At 43.2% G+C, this 16,254-nt stretch overlaps 1 protein-coding gene across 1 annotated transcript in view; it reads right to left on the bottom strand.

Moving 5' to 3' along the window:
* BRCA1 (BRCA1 DNA repair associated) overlaps positions 1-14,269 on the bottom strand; it is a 54,527-nt gene extending 40,258 nt beyond the window's left edge. The window contains exons 1-7 of the mRNA XM_083708953.1: positions 14,084-14,269; positions 12,113-12,206; positions 6,542-6,595; positions 5,664-5,741; positions 4,863-4,951; positions 3,480-3,625; positions 499-592 (exon numbers count right to left, since the gene is read on the bottom strand). Coding sequence (XP_083565079.1) covers positions 499-592; positions 3,480-3,625; positions 4,863-4,951; positions 5,664-5,741; positions 6,542-6,595; positions 12,113-12,192 — 541 coding nt within the window. The 5' untranslated portion in view covers positions 12,193-12,206; positions 14,084-14,269. The remainder of the gene's footprint in view (positions 1-498; positions 593-3,479; positions 3,626-4,862; positions 4,952-5,663; positions 5,742-6,541; positions 6,596-12,112; positions 12,207-14,083) is intronic.
* Between the last annotated feature and the right edge of the window lie 1,985 nt (positions 14,270-16,254).

The raw sequence follows: 16,254 nt of genomic DNA on the forward strand, positions 1-16,254 counted from the left end.
ACGAACATCAGAGGTTATGGTTTAGTTTCTCCCCAAACAAACCACAAGTGGAAGCCAAGGTTTGTTGTTGGCTTACCACTCAAGAGATGTTGGAGAGAAACGAATCATGAGTCCCGGTTCACACATACTGTTATGCCAAGCCTCACTGTTTTCCCCAGCTCCAGGCAAAGCCACCAATGTGGGAGCAATTAAGCAGCATGCAGGAGCATGCTTGTTTACAGTATGTTTGCATTTCAAACCCTGTTCAGCTATGTCCACTAGGCGATCTGGGACAAGTTAGAGCAGTAAGCAATTCTTCTATTAGGATGCACCAAGATTCACCATTCCTTATCGTAATTACCAAAGAGGGGACACTATTAAAGAAAAAGTAGTAAAACCAAAAAAAAAACCAGGCACATTTAGGGATACAAAGATGCTACTTTCAGCAGATGACAACAGGTAAGTATTATTGTTCCAACTCCTGCTATTCTGACTGACCCCATTTGTTGAAACACTTACCAATTTCAAACACAGCAGCTTTACTGGAATTGCTTTTCTTTCTCAGGGAGCGCCTTGTTCCACCATCTAATGGCAAGTTGGAGGTCTCACCTTCCTAAGGGAAGCACAGAAGATGTGTTAGGGGCCTACAGACATTAACATGCAATCCAGATGCAGTCTAGTCTTTAGGTCCATCACAAAACTGAGTCTCCCCTGTACTTTTCAACATCTATATGAAGCCGCTGTGAGAGATCACCAGGGGGTTTGGGCTGGATGGTCACCAGTATGTGGCTGATACCCAGCTCTACCTCTCTTTTAAATCAGATCCAGTGGAGGCAGTGAATGTCCTGTGGTAGTGTCTGGAGGCGGTTGGAGGCTAACGGATTGAGGTTGAATCTTGACTGACAGAAGTACTGTTTTGGGAGAACAGGCAGGTGTGAGGGACTCCCTGGTCCTGAATGGGGTAACCATGCCCCTGAAGGACCAGGTGCGCAGCCTAGGAGCCTTCTTGGACTCACAGCTATTCATGGAGGCACAGGCCAAATCTGTGTCCAGGGCAGCTGTCTACCAGCTCCATCTGTTATGCCAGCTGAGACTCTACCTGCCTGTGCACTGTCTAACAAGAGTGGTGCATGCTCTAGTTATCTCCCTCTTAGACTACTGCAATGTGCTCTACGTGGGACTACCTTTGAAGGTGAGCCGGAAACTGCAACTAATCCGGAATGCGGCAGTTAGACTGGTGACTGGGAGCGGCCACAGAGTCCATATAACACTGGTCCTGAAAGACCTACATTGGCTCCCAGTACGTCTCTGAGCACAATTCAAAGTGTTGGTATTGACCTTTAAAGCCCTAAACAGCCTCAGCCCAGTGTACCTGAAGGACCGTCTCCACCCAGATCATTCAGCCTGGACACTGAGGTCCAACTCCGAGGGCCTTCTGGCAGTTCCCTCCCTGAGAGAAGTGAGGTTACAGGGAACCTGGCAGAGGGCCTACTCAGTAGTGGTGCCTGCCCTATGGAACACCGTCCCATCAGATGTCAAGGAAATAACTGACTTCTAGAAGACATCTGAAGGCAGCCCTGTTTCAGTAAATTTTTAATGACTGATGTTTTACAATTTTTTATATATGGTGTACGCCGCCCAGAGTGGCTGGGGAAACCCAGCCAGATGGGTGAGGTATAAATAATAAAATTATAATTATTTTAACCATAGAACTCTTAAAATCTGATGTTGAAGAAACTCTAGCTCTCTTGAGGCATTTACTCCTCTACGCATAAAAAGATCCCCTTCTGACTTGAGCAGGAGCACTGTCAGCACATGGGGCATCACTGAGGACTTGAGTGAGCCCCACCTGTTCCCACAGGCCCCTTTGCAAGTTTGGCAGTGAATGCTTGAGGAGGGTTTCCCTCTCACACACAAGTTATACTGATACAAGTTTGTAGAAGATCTTGAATGAAAACTTTAATGTAGAACACCAGTGTTGGCCTCCTTAGGGTTGGGATAAACATTTTCCACTCATCAAAAAGAAAAACACTGCAATCTATACTAAAGTCAATAGCTATATTAAATTACCAAACCTGGTTGGATGAGACCTCCAAAATATTCCTTGACTAGAGGATTGCAGATGGCTAGACAAATACAGAATTGGTCTAGGCCTGGCAGCACAAGGGAAATAAGCTGCATCAATCCAATAAGTTTGCCAAGTTTCCTTCCTCCTTGTCAAGTGTTGCTGGTGCCCAAAGGTCCAAAAGAGAATTAGTGTGCCTCAGACGTCCTTTGGCTCCACCTTGCACAGCTCCTCTACTTATTTCTCAGGTCTTAATAGGATTCTAGGCCAGCTTTCTGAAGTTCACATATAAGCTTACCTCTATTGGATATTTAGTTGACCAGCTGTTCACCTGAGTACTCTTCCCTTGGCTTGCCAGACTATTTTACTTCCCTTACCCATCTACACCAGTGTTCCCTTTCATTTTGTTATGGGCTAATCAGCCTACTCAAACCATTGCAATTTTCTTATATTTCCTTGGTCAGCTGCCTCGATGTGGATTGGGTTCCTCCCCTTTAACTGATGTGCCCACCTTTAAGATAATGGCACTCATGATTAGCCACCAACAAGATCTGACTTTAAGGCAGGTCAGGAGCCAGAGAAAGGCAGAGTGGGAAAACAAAAAGGGAAATTTAATTGTGGTGACCAGTTAACTTTTATCTCCCAGTTTCTTGAAGGTTACTGCAATGCCAAAACCATTTGGTTATAACAAACCTCTGCTTTAGTCTGCGGTGTCCCTTTTTAACAGTTACTCTTTGAAGCTTCCCTGAAACACATTAGCATGGAAAAATATCCCTCACAGCGGTAATTTCAATGACAATTAAAATGCATTATAGCTTCAATACTCCAAAGCAATAAAAACAGCTTTCATTCAGATGCTTTTTAAAAATAAATAGTTATTCTAAAGGGAGTGATTATATACTAGCACTTTTCACAGCCTTGGAGTCCAACTCAAGTGCTGTTTATAATTTTATAGTCTAAGCAAATCAATTTGAAGCCATCTTGCTAAAGCTAAGCAGGTCTGTATTTGGTCAACACCCAGAAGGGAGTCCATCGGATAACCCCAAGTACGCTGCACTCAGCCACATGATGGGGGGGGGAAGGAAGGAAAATCCTCTTTGCTACATGAGCAATCAGGCTGCCACAATGAAGAGGACTGGATCAGGTCTCTTGCTATCACATAATGGCAACAGAGCCAGCTCAGGATTCAGCAAATATTGTGCCAGTCCAGGTCTGCCCCCAGAATGCCTGTTCTGGGGGTTTCCACTGGCTACTGCCAGTCATAGTTTCCACATACCCACCATTTGGGTGGGCACATCAGGGCATTCCTCACCAGCAGTGCCACGGAGAGGCACCTCTATCTCACCAAACCTTCTCCAACATAGTGGTTCAAGGGCTTGGATAGCTCTTTAAATATCATTAGGATAGCAGGCAAAAGGAGAGAAAACACTGTTACCAAGCTAGCATTTCTCTTTTTCACTTCCTTCACTCTCTTCAGTCTGTCCCTGTAGCCTTTGCAATCAATGACTTGTTTTTCTTTCCATGAAACAGAAGCAGAAGCATCTTCTAAAGCTTTCTTAGGGAAACACAGATCATCTGAAACTGAGAAGATTAAGATAATCAAGAAGCAAACCCTTCATCTCAAAAACCTGGGACATGAAGTCAACCTCTTAATAAGAGGTGAGCTTTGCAGCACAAAGCAAGCCAAGATGCACATAAAACATTATGGTTCAGGAATTCTGCTGCCTTTGGACTTGGATTTGGGGAAGGGGGGCATTTCCACTGGGGGCAAGCAATATGTAACATTTGCAGAATGCAAGCTTCATTTACCATAATTTTACATAGATTTTTAAAAGACTCCTGTTTCTAAAACACTGCAAAACCAAAATGCTTACTCACTCCTAGTTATCATACAGTTGTCCAAATACAAAGGTACTACAGTGGTCAGTGGTACCTCGGGTTACATAAGCTTCAGGTTACAGACTCCGCTAACCCAGAAATATTACCTTGGGTTAAGAACTTTGCTTCAGGATGAGAACAGAAATCGTGCTCTGGCGGCGCGGCAGCAGCAGGAGGCCCCATTAGCTAAAGTGGTGCTTCAGGTTAAGAACAGTTTCAGGTTAAGAACAGACCTCCGGAACGAATTAAGTTCTTAACACGAGGTACCACTGTATATCATCTCTGGAAGGCACCCAGGCTCAAACTTTGCTCTACTTCAAGAGGAAGGGCTCCAAGGTTGTAGACTAATGTCTTTTTCTCCCACAACAAGCAGCAACCATTTCACATGGGGGTTCCATTCCCGGCCCCTGTACATGTCAGCGGAGAGCATATAAGTACACCCTGCCCCCGTTCTCCCTTCTTCCAGGTCCACAAGGACTCATGTGTCAGCAATTGTGTGTCAATTGGACACACCTAAAATGGTCGCATCCTGTATTCAATCTGGTTCTATGAAGCCAAGGTAAGAAATATGCATTTCAAAGGGTACTGTTTGACACCTTAGAGCAGGGAGTGGTCCTCTAAATGTTGTTGGGACTACAACTCCCATCATCCCTGACCATTTGCCTTGCTGGCAGGGCTGATGGGAATTCAAGTTGAGACAGTTTCCCCACCTGTCTTAGAGGTTGAGATAGGATGCCAGAAGATGAACTAGTATAGACCAAATCATTTAGAACTTTATAAGACAAAACTATCATCTTGGGATTTATTTAAGGATGCAGAAAATAGTTGTGCAGTTCTGCACCACAAGAAGACCGGGGGGAGGGCGGAATTCTAACTGACCCAGCTTGTCCTCCCCCAGCCTAGCAAGTCTCAGACGTTCATGGAGATACATAATACCTACACTTGAGCCCTGTATCATGTTCAAAAGCACGGATGGCTTCCAGCACCACTTTGATTACTTGCTTAAATCGGACATCTTCCCATAGACTTCTGAAAAAAATAAAGACAACAAAGATATGTAGTCAAGAAGATGAAATAGACATTTTTATCTACAGTCACCTGAGACAGCGCTCAGGGGACTGGATTGGGAAAGTGGAATAAGTAATAAGAAAGGTTTCCAAGCAGTAGATGCTTGAATTTCTAAGATGCTGCAGGCTTTTGTCTAATTACAGAATTACTCACTTTATAATAACCCAAGAGACAGTAGGTATTGCACTTGCTGTTTCATACCCGTTTACTCCAAGAGTCCTTTGGTGTGAAAACAGCAAGCCATAATAAAAACAACAGGGTTCTGATCAAAATTTAGGTAGAGATGCAGAACTGTTTTCAGCCCAAGAGACACATGTAGCTGGTGGGTGGAGCCAATGCAAAAATGGGGAGGGCCACCCTGTTTATCCACACTCCCCCCCCCCACATTAACAAAACTCATTTGCCAAGGCATTTATACACTCACAACGGCAGTAATTAGATTTGAAAAATGTACAGGAGCAGTTTTCGAGCTTAATTGCCATGGGTTGGGGAGATAACCATAGCCGTGCCTCTCTTCAGACATTAAAAGTTCTTCCACAGGTGTGTTCTCATTGCAGAAGGCTCTAGTTATCTGCCTATTGCTGAAACTGTTATCCTGGGTCTGCACTGCAGTGTGCTTAGTTGCATAGTTGTTTCATTCTGTTCTAATTAAATTTGGTCATGAGGAATTTACCTTTTGGTGACTTTGGCATTGCAAAGTGGACACCGTACCGCACCCTTCTTCTGTTTAAGGAGCTTAAACATGCAGAAACTAGAAAAGAAAAAGGAAAGTCTAGGTGTGAATACTGGTCTTTATCTGAAGTGTGGGGCACCCTACTAAGCCCTTGTTGGCTTGACCACCATGTACACACACCTCTGTCAAGATCAGTTACCACCACTGCTTTCTTTTGCTAGTTTGAGCCAAAACAAACTGCTTACTTACAACAGTTTCAGAGGCATGTGATCCTCTATACTCTGCCTCAACTGGACCCCAAGGAAGGAAAAGAATCAATATACCAGCTTCCCATGCTTACCAGTGTAGTAAAATGTTGCCTCCTTTACACAATTTCTTAGCTTTTGCTTATCTCAAGTCCTTCCCTCAGGAAGTACTGTAGAAATGATTCTATGACTTTTTGCTTCATCCTTTTAAAAAAATTATTACTATTCAAAGTTTGTGCAGTAATTTACAGGCACAACATAAACATAACAAGGACTCACAGTGAATTATAGGTAGTATGAATCAGAAATAACAATAATAATTTTTCAGTATGGTAGCTGAGATTAAGATATAACAAGCTTGTTCCAAAATAATTTTTGGAGAGGAAGTGGTTTGTATAGGGTCCGGAGAGGAGTAATGATTATTATATTGTTGGAAGAGATCGAAGTACCACACAGAGTGAAAGGAATCTGGCTTGACTCAACTTTTAGATAAGCATGTTTAATGACTTAACCTTTCTAGGAGGAAAGTATGTTGCCAAAAACATTTGTACCATGTAAGCAACATGGTTCTAGTAATTTCCATACAACTATTTCTTGAAACTTCTACATACAAAATCTGAAAAAAGGGCTTACCTGCAGAAGATGTGGGCACAGTTTGTTGAGACTGGCTCCTTCATTACCTCCAGGCTAGGAAAAATATATATAAAGAATCAAAACTAGAAAACAAATGCAATTCACTTTATGTCCTCAAATAATAAAAGGGCCAATAGGCAAATTTTATAGAATAATAGCAGGTTTCAAAGATAAATCTGGCACATTTATAAGGAAATGAGGGAGAGATATAGGCCAGGAACCAGAAAGAGATTAATAGAGATGGCTATGAACTAAAATGCCACCTAAACTAATATCAGTGGATTCTAAAGAAATTGCTTTTAATATCCAATATCAATGTTACCCAGCACTACATAAATACATATATGTACACACAATTCAAAATGTAAGTAACAACTCACAATAATTGCTGGAGATGCAAAGGCTCAAAATCAGATTTTATGTATATCTTTTGGGAATGACCAAAAATAGTCATTTTGGAATACAATTCACATTGCAATCAATAAAATTACAGGATACTCATTATTATACGACCCTAAATCTTGTCAAGAAGAAACTGAGCTGAATTTGTTGACAGCCATTTTGTTGCAAAAAATGGAATAAAAGCAACTCTTCATCAATAGCAGACTGATTTGACATAATCTAGTCAAGTATAACTATTATTAAAATGAAGTGTTTTAGATAAGTTTATAATGAACAACCAAACAAGGTTTTAGAACAATGGTCATTTCTCATTTTTTAGAATGATAGGCATCAAAATAATATACAAACAAAAAAATACTTTTTCTTTATTGTAATTGTATACTTCTACACAAGCCAAACATGTAAAATTACTATATTAATATTTTGTTTTAAAAAGTAAAATGTAAAGCCATAGTATATTTTTGCATTTGATTAAGCAGAGTAAAAAAATAAAGCACCCAAACTACCCATTTCAAATATGGTATCCTCAATGCAATGTCTGTATAGGAACAGACTGTGCTCTATCATATTAACATGGAATCGGTTCTCTGCAAACACAAAAGAATCTTGCAGCACCTTAAAACATAACAGATGCATGAATTGTATCCTCAGTTGCTGTCCTTGCATAGAGATAGCCACCTAACCTCATATAGCTGCTCATTAACAGAGACATAAACCATGGGATTGTATCCAACTAAGACCAACGGCTGTACTCCGAGTAGAACTATTATGTGATACAACCCTGGGATTAGGCCCTACAATAAATCTAGATGCCAATTCTGTCCCCATATTTACCCAGGCAACAGTCTACCAGCAGAAGATCATAAATTCAAAAACTAATCAACACATTACTATCATGAAACATGCCATTACCTGCCAACAATACTGTACATTCCTGGATGCCACGTTGGTGACTGGAGAAAGCAAAATGTCACTTAGAGAAGCATCTGGTATATTTTCCTTGAAGCTTGAATTTGATTAGTCTAGATTGTTTTATTTGATATTTTAATGTGTTGTAAATCACTCTGAGATTTGTTCTTTAAGTTTCTAGCACTACCTATGTGGTAGGGTCTGCAGACCACCAATTAGGAACCCCTCTCCTAGACCACTCTGATACTGTCTTGAAAGCCAGTTCTTTAACACACACAAAAAGCATGAAATTTCTGAACACCTGTCAGCAAGTTTGATTCTATCCATTTAGAACACAACTGAAGTTAAGGTTCTCTCTCCCGCTACATGAGGAAATCAGTATAGCAAATTTAGATTGAGTTTTATGCCGCATATTGCTATTGATGTCACCCTGTTTATCTTGTATATATGTTTGAGCTTTGAATAGATGTCAAAGAGATAAACAACTACCTGACATTTAGAAGACATCTGAAGGCAGCCCTATTTAGAGACGTTTTTAATATGTGACATTTTAATGTATTTTAAATCTTTGTTGGAAGCCGCCCAGAGTGGTTGGGGAAACCCGGCCAGATGGGCGGGGTACAAATAACACATCATCATCATCATCATCATTATTATTATTATTATTATTTCACAGGCTGTATTTTTTTTTTTTCATTTCATGACCTTTTGGGCTCACTGTTTGCCTGCCCCCACCTCCTATAACAATTTATATACACTGGTACCTTGGGTTAAGGACTTAATTCATGCTCGAGGTCCGTTCTTAACCTGAAACTGTTCTTAACCTGGGACACCACTTTAGCTAATGGGGCCTCCCACTGCCGCCGCGTGATTTCTATTCTCATCCTGAAGCAAAGTTCTTAACCCGAGGTACTATTTCTGGGTTAGCGGAGACTGTAACCTGAAGCGTCTGTAATACAAGGTACCACTGTATATACTTCTGCTAACTAAACACCTGATGAAGTGGACTGAAGTCCACAAAAGTTCATATCTGTTAATATTTAAAGTGCCATAAGGTTATTACTTTAAGGGAGCTTGTAAGTGTAATACATCTGTGGACAACCCCCACCACCCCATCACAGTTGGTTCGGAATTAACTATTACCTCAGGCTCTTAAGAAAGATATTAGAAACACTGCCCATGATGATTTTTCGCTCTTTTGAAACAACCCAGCTTTAATAATAAATACCCATTTCAGGAACCATCTGCTCTTTTAGCAAAATGCTTAACACACACATCCCACACACTTCCAGGTCATACTTACAAATTCCCCAATTTGGTACTACTGCTGTATTTTTTGGTACTGTATTGAATTCTCTCTTTTTGCAGTTGTCTGATAAAGGATAACAGAATGTCTTCTTGCTTTGATATAAAAATCAAGGGTATGGCTCAATTGTGACATCACAGCCCAATCATAATTTAGCCATCAGGAATGTGCTATAAAGTCATGTGCCCCATCCTCTCCTTGCATACACCAATTCCCACTTCCATTTCATGTTTTGTGTTATCTAGCATTTACTGTAATGTAACTGCAATAACCAGAATTTGACACGTTCACTTCAAACCAGTTTTTGAAATCTGACTTGGAGATAACTCTGGTTATCAGTGACCACAGTCTGCTTGATTTGAAAATCATGGAAAACTGTGGTTATTGCAAATCAGGAAGTGACCGGGTTTACCACACCTCAGTCTGATGCTCAGTCTATGGTTTCTCCACAACATCTGAACTGAGCTTAATTGAACATCTTTGACAAGCTGCGGTGATTCTCAAAATCATCAAAATAATATACAGTAATAATAATGATTTATTATTTATACCCCACCCATCTGGCTGGGTTTCCCCAGCCACTCTGGGTGGCTCCCAACAGAATTAAAAACACAATAAAACATCAAACATTAAAAACCTCCCTAAACAGGGCTGCCTTCAGATGTCTTCTAAAAGTCAGGTAGTTGTTTATTTCCTTGACATCTGATGGGAGGGCATTCCATGGGGAATGTGCCATTACTGAGAAGGCCCTCTGCCTGGTTCCCTGTAACCTCACTTCTCTCAGGGAGGGAACTGCCAGAAGGCCCTTGGAGATGGACCTCAGTATCCAGGCTGAATGATGGGGGTGGAGATGCTCCTTCAGGTACACTGGGCCGAGGCTGTTTAGGGCTTTAAAGGTCAGCACCAACACTTTGAATTGTGCTCAGAAATGTACTGGGAGCCAATGTAGGTCTTTCAGGACCAGTCTTATATGGTTTCTGTGGCCGCTCCCAGTCACCAATCTAGCTGCCGCATTCTGGATTAGCTGCAGTTTCCAGCTCACCTTCAAATGTAGCCCCACGTAGAGTGCATTGCAGTAGTCCAAGCGGGAGATAACTAGAGCATGCAGCACTCTGGTGAGACAGTCCACGGGCAGGTAGGGTCTCAACTTGCATAAAAGATAGAGCTGGTAGACAGCTGCCCTGGACACAGAATTGGCCTGTGCCTCCATGGACAGCTGTGAGTCCAAAAAGACTCCCAGGCTGCGCCCCTGGTCCTTCAGGGACATAGTTGCCCTATTCAGGACCAGGGATTCCTCCACACCCGCTCTCCCCCGTCCCCCAAAACAGTACTTCTGTCTTGTCAGGATGACAAGTATCTGCTTGGTTTTATAAAACATTCTGGAACAAAATGATCTTCATTCAAAGATCCCATGAGAATACAGTACACATAATAAAACAAGCATGAAGCATATTAGAGTGGTCTGATGCTAGGACTGCATTTTCTAGTGTAACACTTATGTCCTTGATTTTGGTGCCCCCAAGTGTTTGCTGCCATGACAACAAGTATTTAGCACCACCATAGTGTTGCATGTCACCCCGTTCTCCCAGCAGTGTGAGGTGCCAGGGTTTCCAGCTGCTCACCCAGGATTTAGTTTTCTTGGAATGAGGGGTGGTGGAGACTGTAGTGCCTTTGTGATATATGGTTTATTTACACACACCTGTGACCTGAGCCCAAGATTGAGGGGCTCACAGCATTAACACTCCAAGAGCTATTGCTTCTCCCTGTCACAACCTTGGACTCAAGTAGAAATCAACCATGACTCTCTCTAGCTGCTGTATGCTTCTAGCCCATTTCTCTCATACACCACCCTGGGAATTGTCCCTCTCATCACCAGCCAGGTAAAGGAGAGAGCTCACTCATTTGTCCTCTGATACAAAGCCACTTCCTTTGTTACACAAACAACCATGCTTAGGCCCATTCACTCACCAAGAAGCTGGTCTGGCTACTTCAACAATCAAATCCCCCATTAGATTTTAACCCTTGCTGGGTCCAGGCCCCTAGCAATTGCAAGGGACTCAAGCATCATGCAAGCTGACCCCCTCAAACTCAAAGCAATGGGGGGGGGGAGGAAATCACCAAAGACCCAGACACCATTCTACAATGCAAAAATAGCAAACCCAACTCTTAGCTATGTACATCACTATGAATGCATATAGTATTTAACCATAGCTTTATATTCTACCTGACCAAAGCCTGCTATGGCACATCTATACTAGAATCCTAAATGATTTTCAAGCTTATTTAACTGCTGCAAATTCCAATGCAAGGAATCCTAGTAATTCTTTAAAGCAATTAGAGATCTCCAATAAAAAAATTCCTAGCATCTTCAGTGATATTTACAGCAATCCTCAGAGGACTCCTATGACAATTCAGCTGGTTCAAACCAATACTGCAAATGTGCCATAAGGAGATACAGGAGGACAGAGACTGAAATAAGCCAAAGGAGGAACACATTCATATAAGGTCAATTTTGAACAATGTGGCACAAATACAGCAAGCTGGCAGGAGCATTCTATGAAAAAGCACTTCACACATACTATAAACTTTCAGATAAAAAGCTTGATTGGGCAATGGAGATGTTCCTTCCCTGCTTCTTACTCATTTGCAACTGACAGAAGGCTTACTGTGTTTTTTGTGTTGTTTGGATGTCATATATAAAACTAATAAAGAGTAATTGAGAAAAAAGAATCTGAAAGATACAGGCTCAGTTGAAACCTAACAGGAAATCATGAAGTTCACATTCTCTCATTTTCGCAGTCCTCTTTCACAAGATCGAAAGCTTCTGCTTTAGATGTTAAACTAACCATAGTTCCCTGTCACACCCACGTTCAAAGAACAGTAGCTCTAATGATAGTCTTTAGATATTGTATTTTGAATCAGAAACCAAGGGGACACTAATTTTTTTCCCATACCATATTGGGCATTCCAAGTTCTTCTGCATAGCCAGCAATATGCCACGAACCTCCGCAATGCTTGGAATGGAGGAATCCATAATGTCTTCTACACCTTCAAAAATTAAAAGGCTTCATGTTAAAATAGTCTAGTATTCTAGGCCTAAGCTACAGTTTCAGACCTAAGATTCTATTAAATGGGTAGCCCAGACTGATTTGGAAATAAGGCCTATTGAGTTCAGAGGACTTTTACATCCACTGTAAGTGTGCAGATGAACCAGTAAGAATGACTTTTATTCTGCAAATCCAATAACATTTCAGTTCAACCCAGTGACTACTTTTTTTAAAGTTACTCTCAGCTAAGTAGACAGACAACTGAAACCTTACAACCTGATCATATGCATGTTTTACTCACAGCATAATTACTTGCTATGTAGATAGGATCACTGGACACTTTTTCTCACAGAAGGATTATTGTTGCTATCAACAAACCCTGAATGTTACTAACAGCTTTTAACATCCTGATTAAATGAATGATAATAAACGTATAAATTTGTTCCTATATAGTAGAAACCATGTAGCACTGAAATACTCATCTTCAATAGAGGTGTGTTGCACTACAGGCTACTCTTTCCTTATAACTCCCACTCCTTTCTCTTATAAATGGATGAAGGGGTGGGGCAATGGCATCATTTTAAGCAGGGGTCAGCAAACCTTTTCAGCAGGGGGCCGGTCCACATCCCTCAGACCTTGTGGGGGGCCAGACTATATTTTGAAGGGGGAAAATGAACGAATTCCTGTGCTCCACAAATAACCCAGAGATGCATTTTAAATAAAAGGACACATTCTACTCGTGTAAAAACACCAGGCAGGCCCCACAAATAACTCAGAGATGCATTTTAAATAAAAGGACACATTCTACTCATGTAAAAACATGCTGATTCCTGGACTGTCCGCGGGCCGGATTTAGAAGGTGATTGGGCCGGATCCGGCCCCCGGGCCTTAGTTTGCCTACCCATGATGGTCAGGGATCCCCTTACCTTTAAGGATGCAGCAGGAAAGCCTGAGGAAGGCCACAAATACACCTAACCAGTTGCAGGGTGGTGGCAAAGGCATGAATGCTGGCTGGAAGAAACTATGCGCCCCAGACCCCACCCTGTCTCACCTGTTTGAGAAAACTGAAGAGAGAAAAACTTGGCTACTCACCATAAACAGAAGAGAAGATAACACCCACTGATTCGGGAATCTATTGCTTGCCTGTCGCCTCCATTTAGCTTTAGGCACCAGGCAAAGACTTTCCTTTTTAACCTTTAACTCTCCGTGGCCTTTTAGGAGTGGGTGGGATGTTTTTAATGCACTGCAAGGGATTGCAGTAGATTACCCTCGGGGGTCCCTTCCCAAACTCTACAATTCTATGGTTAATACACTTCTTCCCCCCAAAAAAAACCCCTGGGCTTTAATGTTGGTTTGTTTTGTTGCCCCGGGGGCGAGATAAAGCGGCTAACAAAAGTTATAAATATAAATCTATTATTTATTTATTTATTCAGTTTATATACCGCCCTATAGCCGAAGGTCTCAGGGCGATTCATAGAACAAAATCAGAATGTACAAACACAAAATAATCAAAATCAAAAACAGCAACCCAATAGCAACCCACCCAAAAAAGAAACACGTTTTAAAATAAATAAAATAGCCGCCGTTTGACCGACATTGCTTCATGAAGCGAGTCCTTGGTTTTAATTTAGGAAAACACCGCTGGGCCCCCCACCTTCTTTTAAAAACTGGGCGGAATTCCGAGTCTTCAAGACACACACAAGACCCGCAACTCGCCCTTCCCATTTCACAAGCTTTCCCCGTCCGGTCAGATAACTCTCTTTTTCAAGCCACCTTGACTAACTGCGCCCCGAAAGGAATTTCCCCCGCCGGCTACCCGGACGCTGCTAGCCTTCTCTCGCCGCCGCCCCCCCCCCAAAAAAAACCATTTAAAGTTACCTCAAGAGAAACGCCAAAGCCCGTTTCGCTCTCTTCCCTCACGCATATGTCCCCTCAGTCAGTCGTCACGCGCGCGCGCGCTCTCTCTCTCTGGTCCTCTAACCGTCTCTCTGGCCCTTTTTCGCGCCTTCTTTCAGAACCGTCCCCTAGGCAACCTGTTCGCCAACCAATCATCTCCTCGCTTCCGCATCCGCCGCGATCACGTGAACCAGAACGCCACTCTTCTCCCTCACCCACCCACTCTCTCTCTCTCTCCCCCCAATTGGCCGCCCGGGGAATGACAGCGGAGGGAATCGCGCTGTGTTTAACCTCAATTTCTGAGGCTAAGCTACTTTATCGGCTCAGTACTGTCTACGCCAGGGGTCAGCAAACTTTTTCAGCAGGGGGCTGGTCCACTGTCCCTCAGACCTTGTGGGGGGCGGACTATATTTTGGGGGGTGAGACTGAACAAATTCCTATGCCCCACAAATAACCCAGAGATGCCTTTTAAATAAAAGCACACATTCTACTCATGTAAAAACACACTGATTCCAGGACCGTCCGTGGGCCAGATTTAGAAGGCGATTGGGCTGGATCCGGATCCCCAGACCTTGGTTTGCCTACCCATGGTCTACACTGACTGGCAGCCGCTCTCTCAGCCGTATCCTTGCCAAGAAAACTCCATGGACAAAGACAACAGGCATATTTATTTTTACTTATTAATGTTTACGATTTGAATGGAGGCCGAGAGGGAGCACTGGTATAAGCTTTCCTCTCCACCCCCCCCCCCGCCGCCAAAAAAAGCGGAAAAATTATTTCTGGTTCACCCCTATTAATTCTTCGTCCACCTTCGGGGTGTTAAGTTTTAAGAGGATGAGAGGAACAAGCTGTCACTTCCGGCTCTTTGGGCGAGACTACAACTCCCATGATGCCCATCCCTCATTGTTGGGACGGGAAATAGACGCCTCCCTTACAGAAGTGTCGCGTTGGAAGGGATCCTCTGGGTCATCTAGTCCAACCCGCTGTAATGCAGGAATATAACCCACTTGTTGGTATTGTCTGCCCGTTCTTTATTGTTTCTGTCTGTGTAGCCTGCCTTAGTTGAACTACGAAAAGGAAAGGAAACTCCAGTGAAAACACTGTGAAAGTGGTGGTGGGAAGTCAGTTTCTTTCTGAAGGTGCGTCTCCACCCCCATCGTTCAGCCCAGACACTGAGGTCCAGCACCGAGGGCCTTCTGGCGGTTCCCTCACTGCGAGAAACCAAGTTACAGGGAACCAGGCAGAGGGCCTTCTCGGTAGTGGCACCCGCCCTGTGGAACGCCCTCCCACCAGATGTCAAAGAGAAAAATAACTACCAAACTTTTAGAAGACATCTGAAGGCAGCCCTGTTTAGGGAAGCTTTTAATGTTTAATAGGTTATTGTAAAAAGGGACGCGGGTGGCGCTCTGGGTTAAACCACAGAGCCTAGGGCTTGCCGATCAGAAGGTCAGCGGTTCGAATCCCCATGATGGGGTGAGCTCCCGTTGCTCGGTCCCTGCTCCTGCCAACCTAGCAGTTTGAAAGCACATCAAAGTGCAAGTAGATAAATAGATACCGCTCTATGTGCTGCTCTGGCTTGCCAGAAGCGGCTTAGTCATGCTGGCCACATGACCTGGAAGCTGTACACCGGCTCCCTCAGCCAATAAAGCGAGATGAGCGCTGCAACCCCAGAGTCGGCCACGACTGGACCTAATGGTCAGGGGTCCCTTTATCTTTACCTTATGTTATTGTATGGGCGTGGGTATAAATAATAAATCATTATTATTATAAAATTATTAATAATAAATATTATATTGTTATATTATACTAATACAAATAATAATTAAATAATTAATACTATTTATTGTTGTTGTTATTGCTATTAGCCCCGCCTTCTTCCCTAAGGGCTCCAGGCCGCTTTTACGTCACCCCCCCCCCCGAAACGCACTTGAAGGCGCGCGGGCGGGGCGGGGGGGGGAAGAAAAATGGCATCTTCCCTCGCAAACCCGGAAATGCCTACTCGGGGCGATCGAATGCGTCACGCCCCCTTCTGCCGCCGCCGCTGTTGTGGTTCCCAGGCCCTCCCCCTGCCCACCAACCCCGCCTACCCGGGCCGCCCAATGGAATGAAGAGAGCGGCGTGAGCGGCGCTCGGCGGCGTCCAATCACCTCCCG

This window comes from Podarcis gaigeae, assembly GCF_964106915.1.
Source record: "Podarcis gaigeae genome assembly, chromosome: 13".
Classification (NCBI taxonomy): domain Eukaryota; kingdom Metazoa; phylum Chordata; class Lepidosauria; order Squamata; family Lacertidae; genus Podarcis; species Podarcis gaigeae.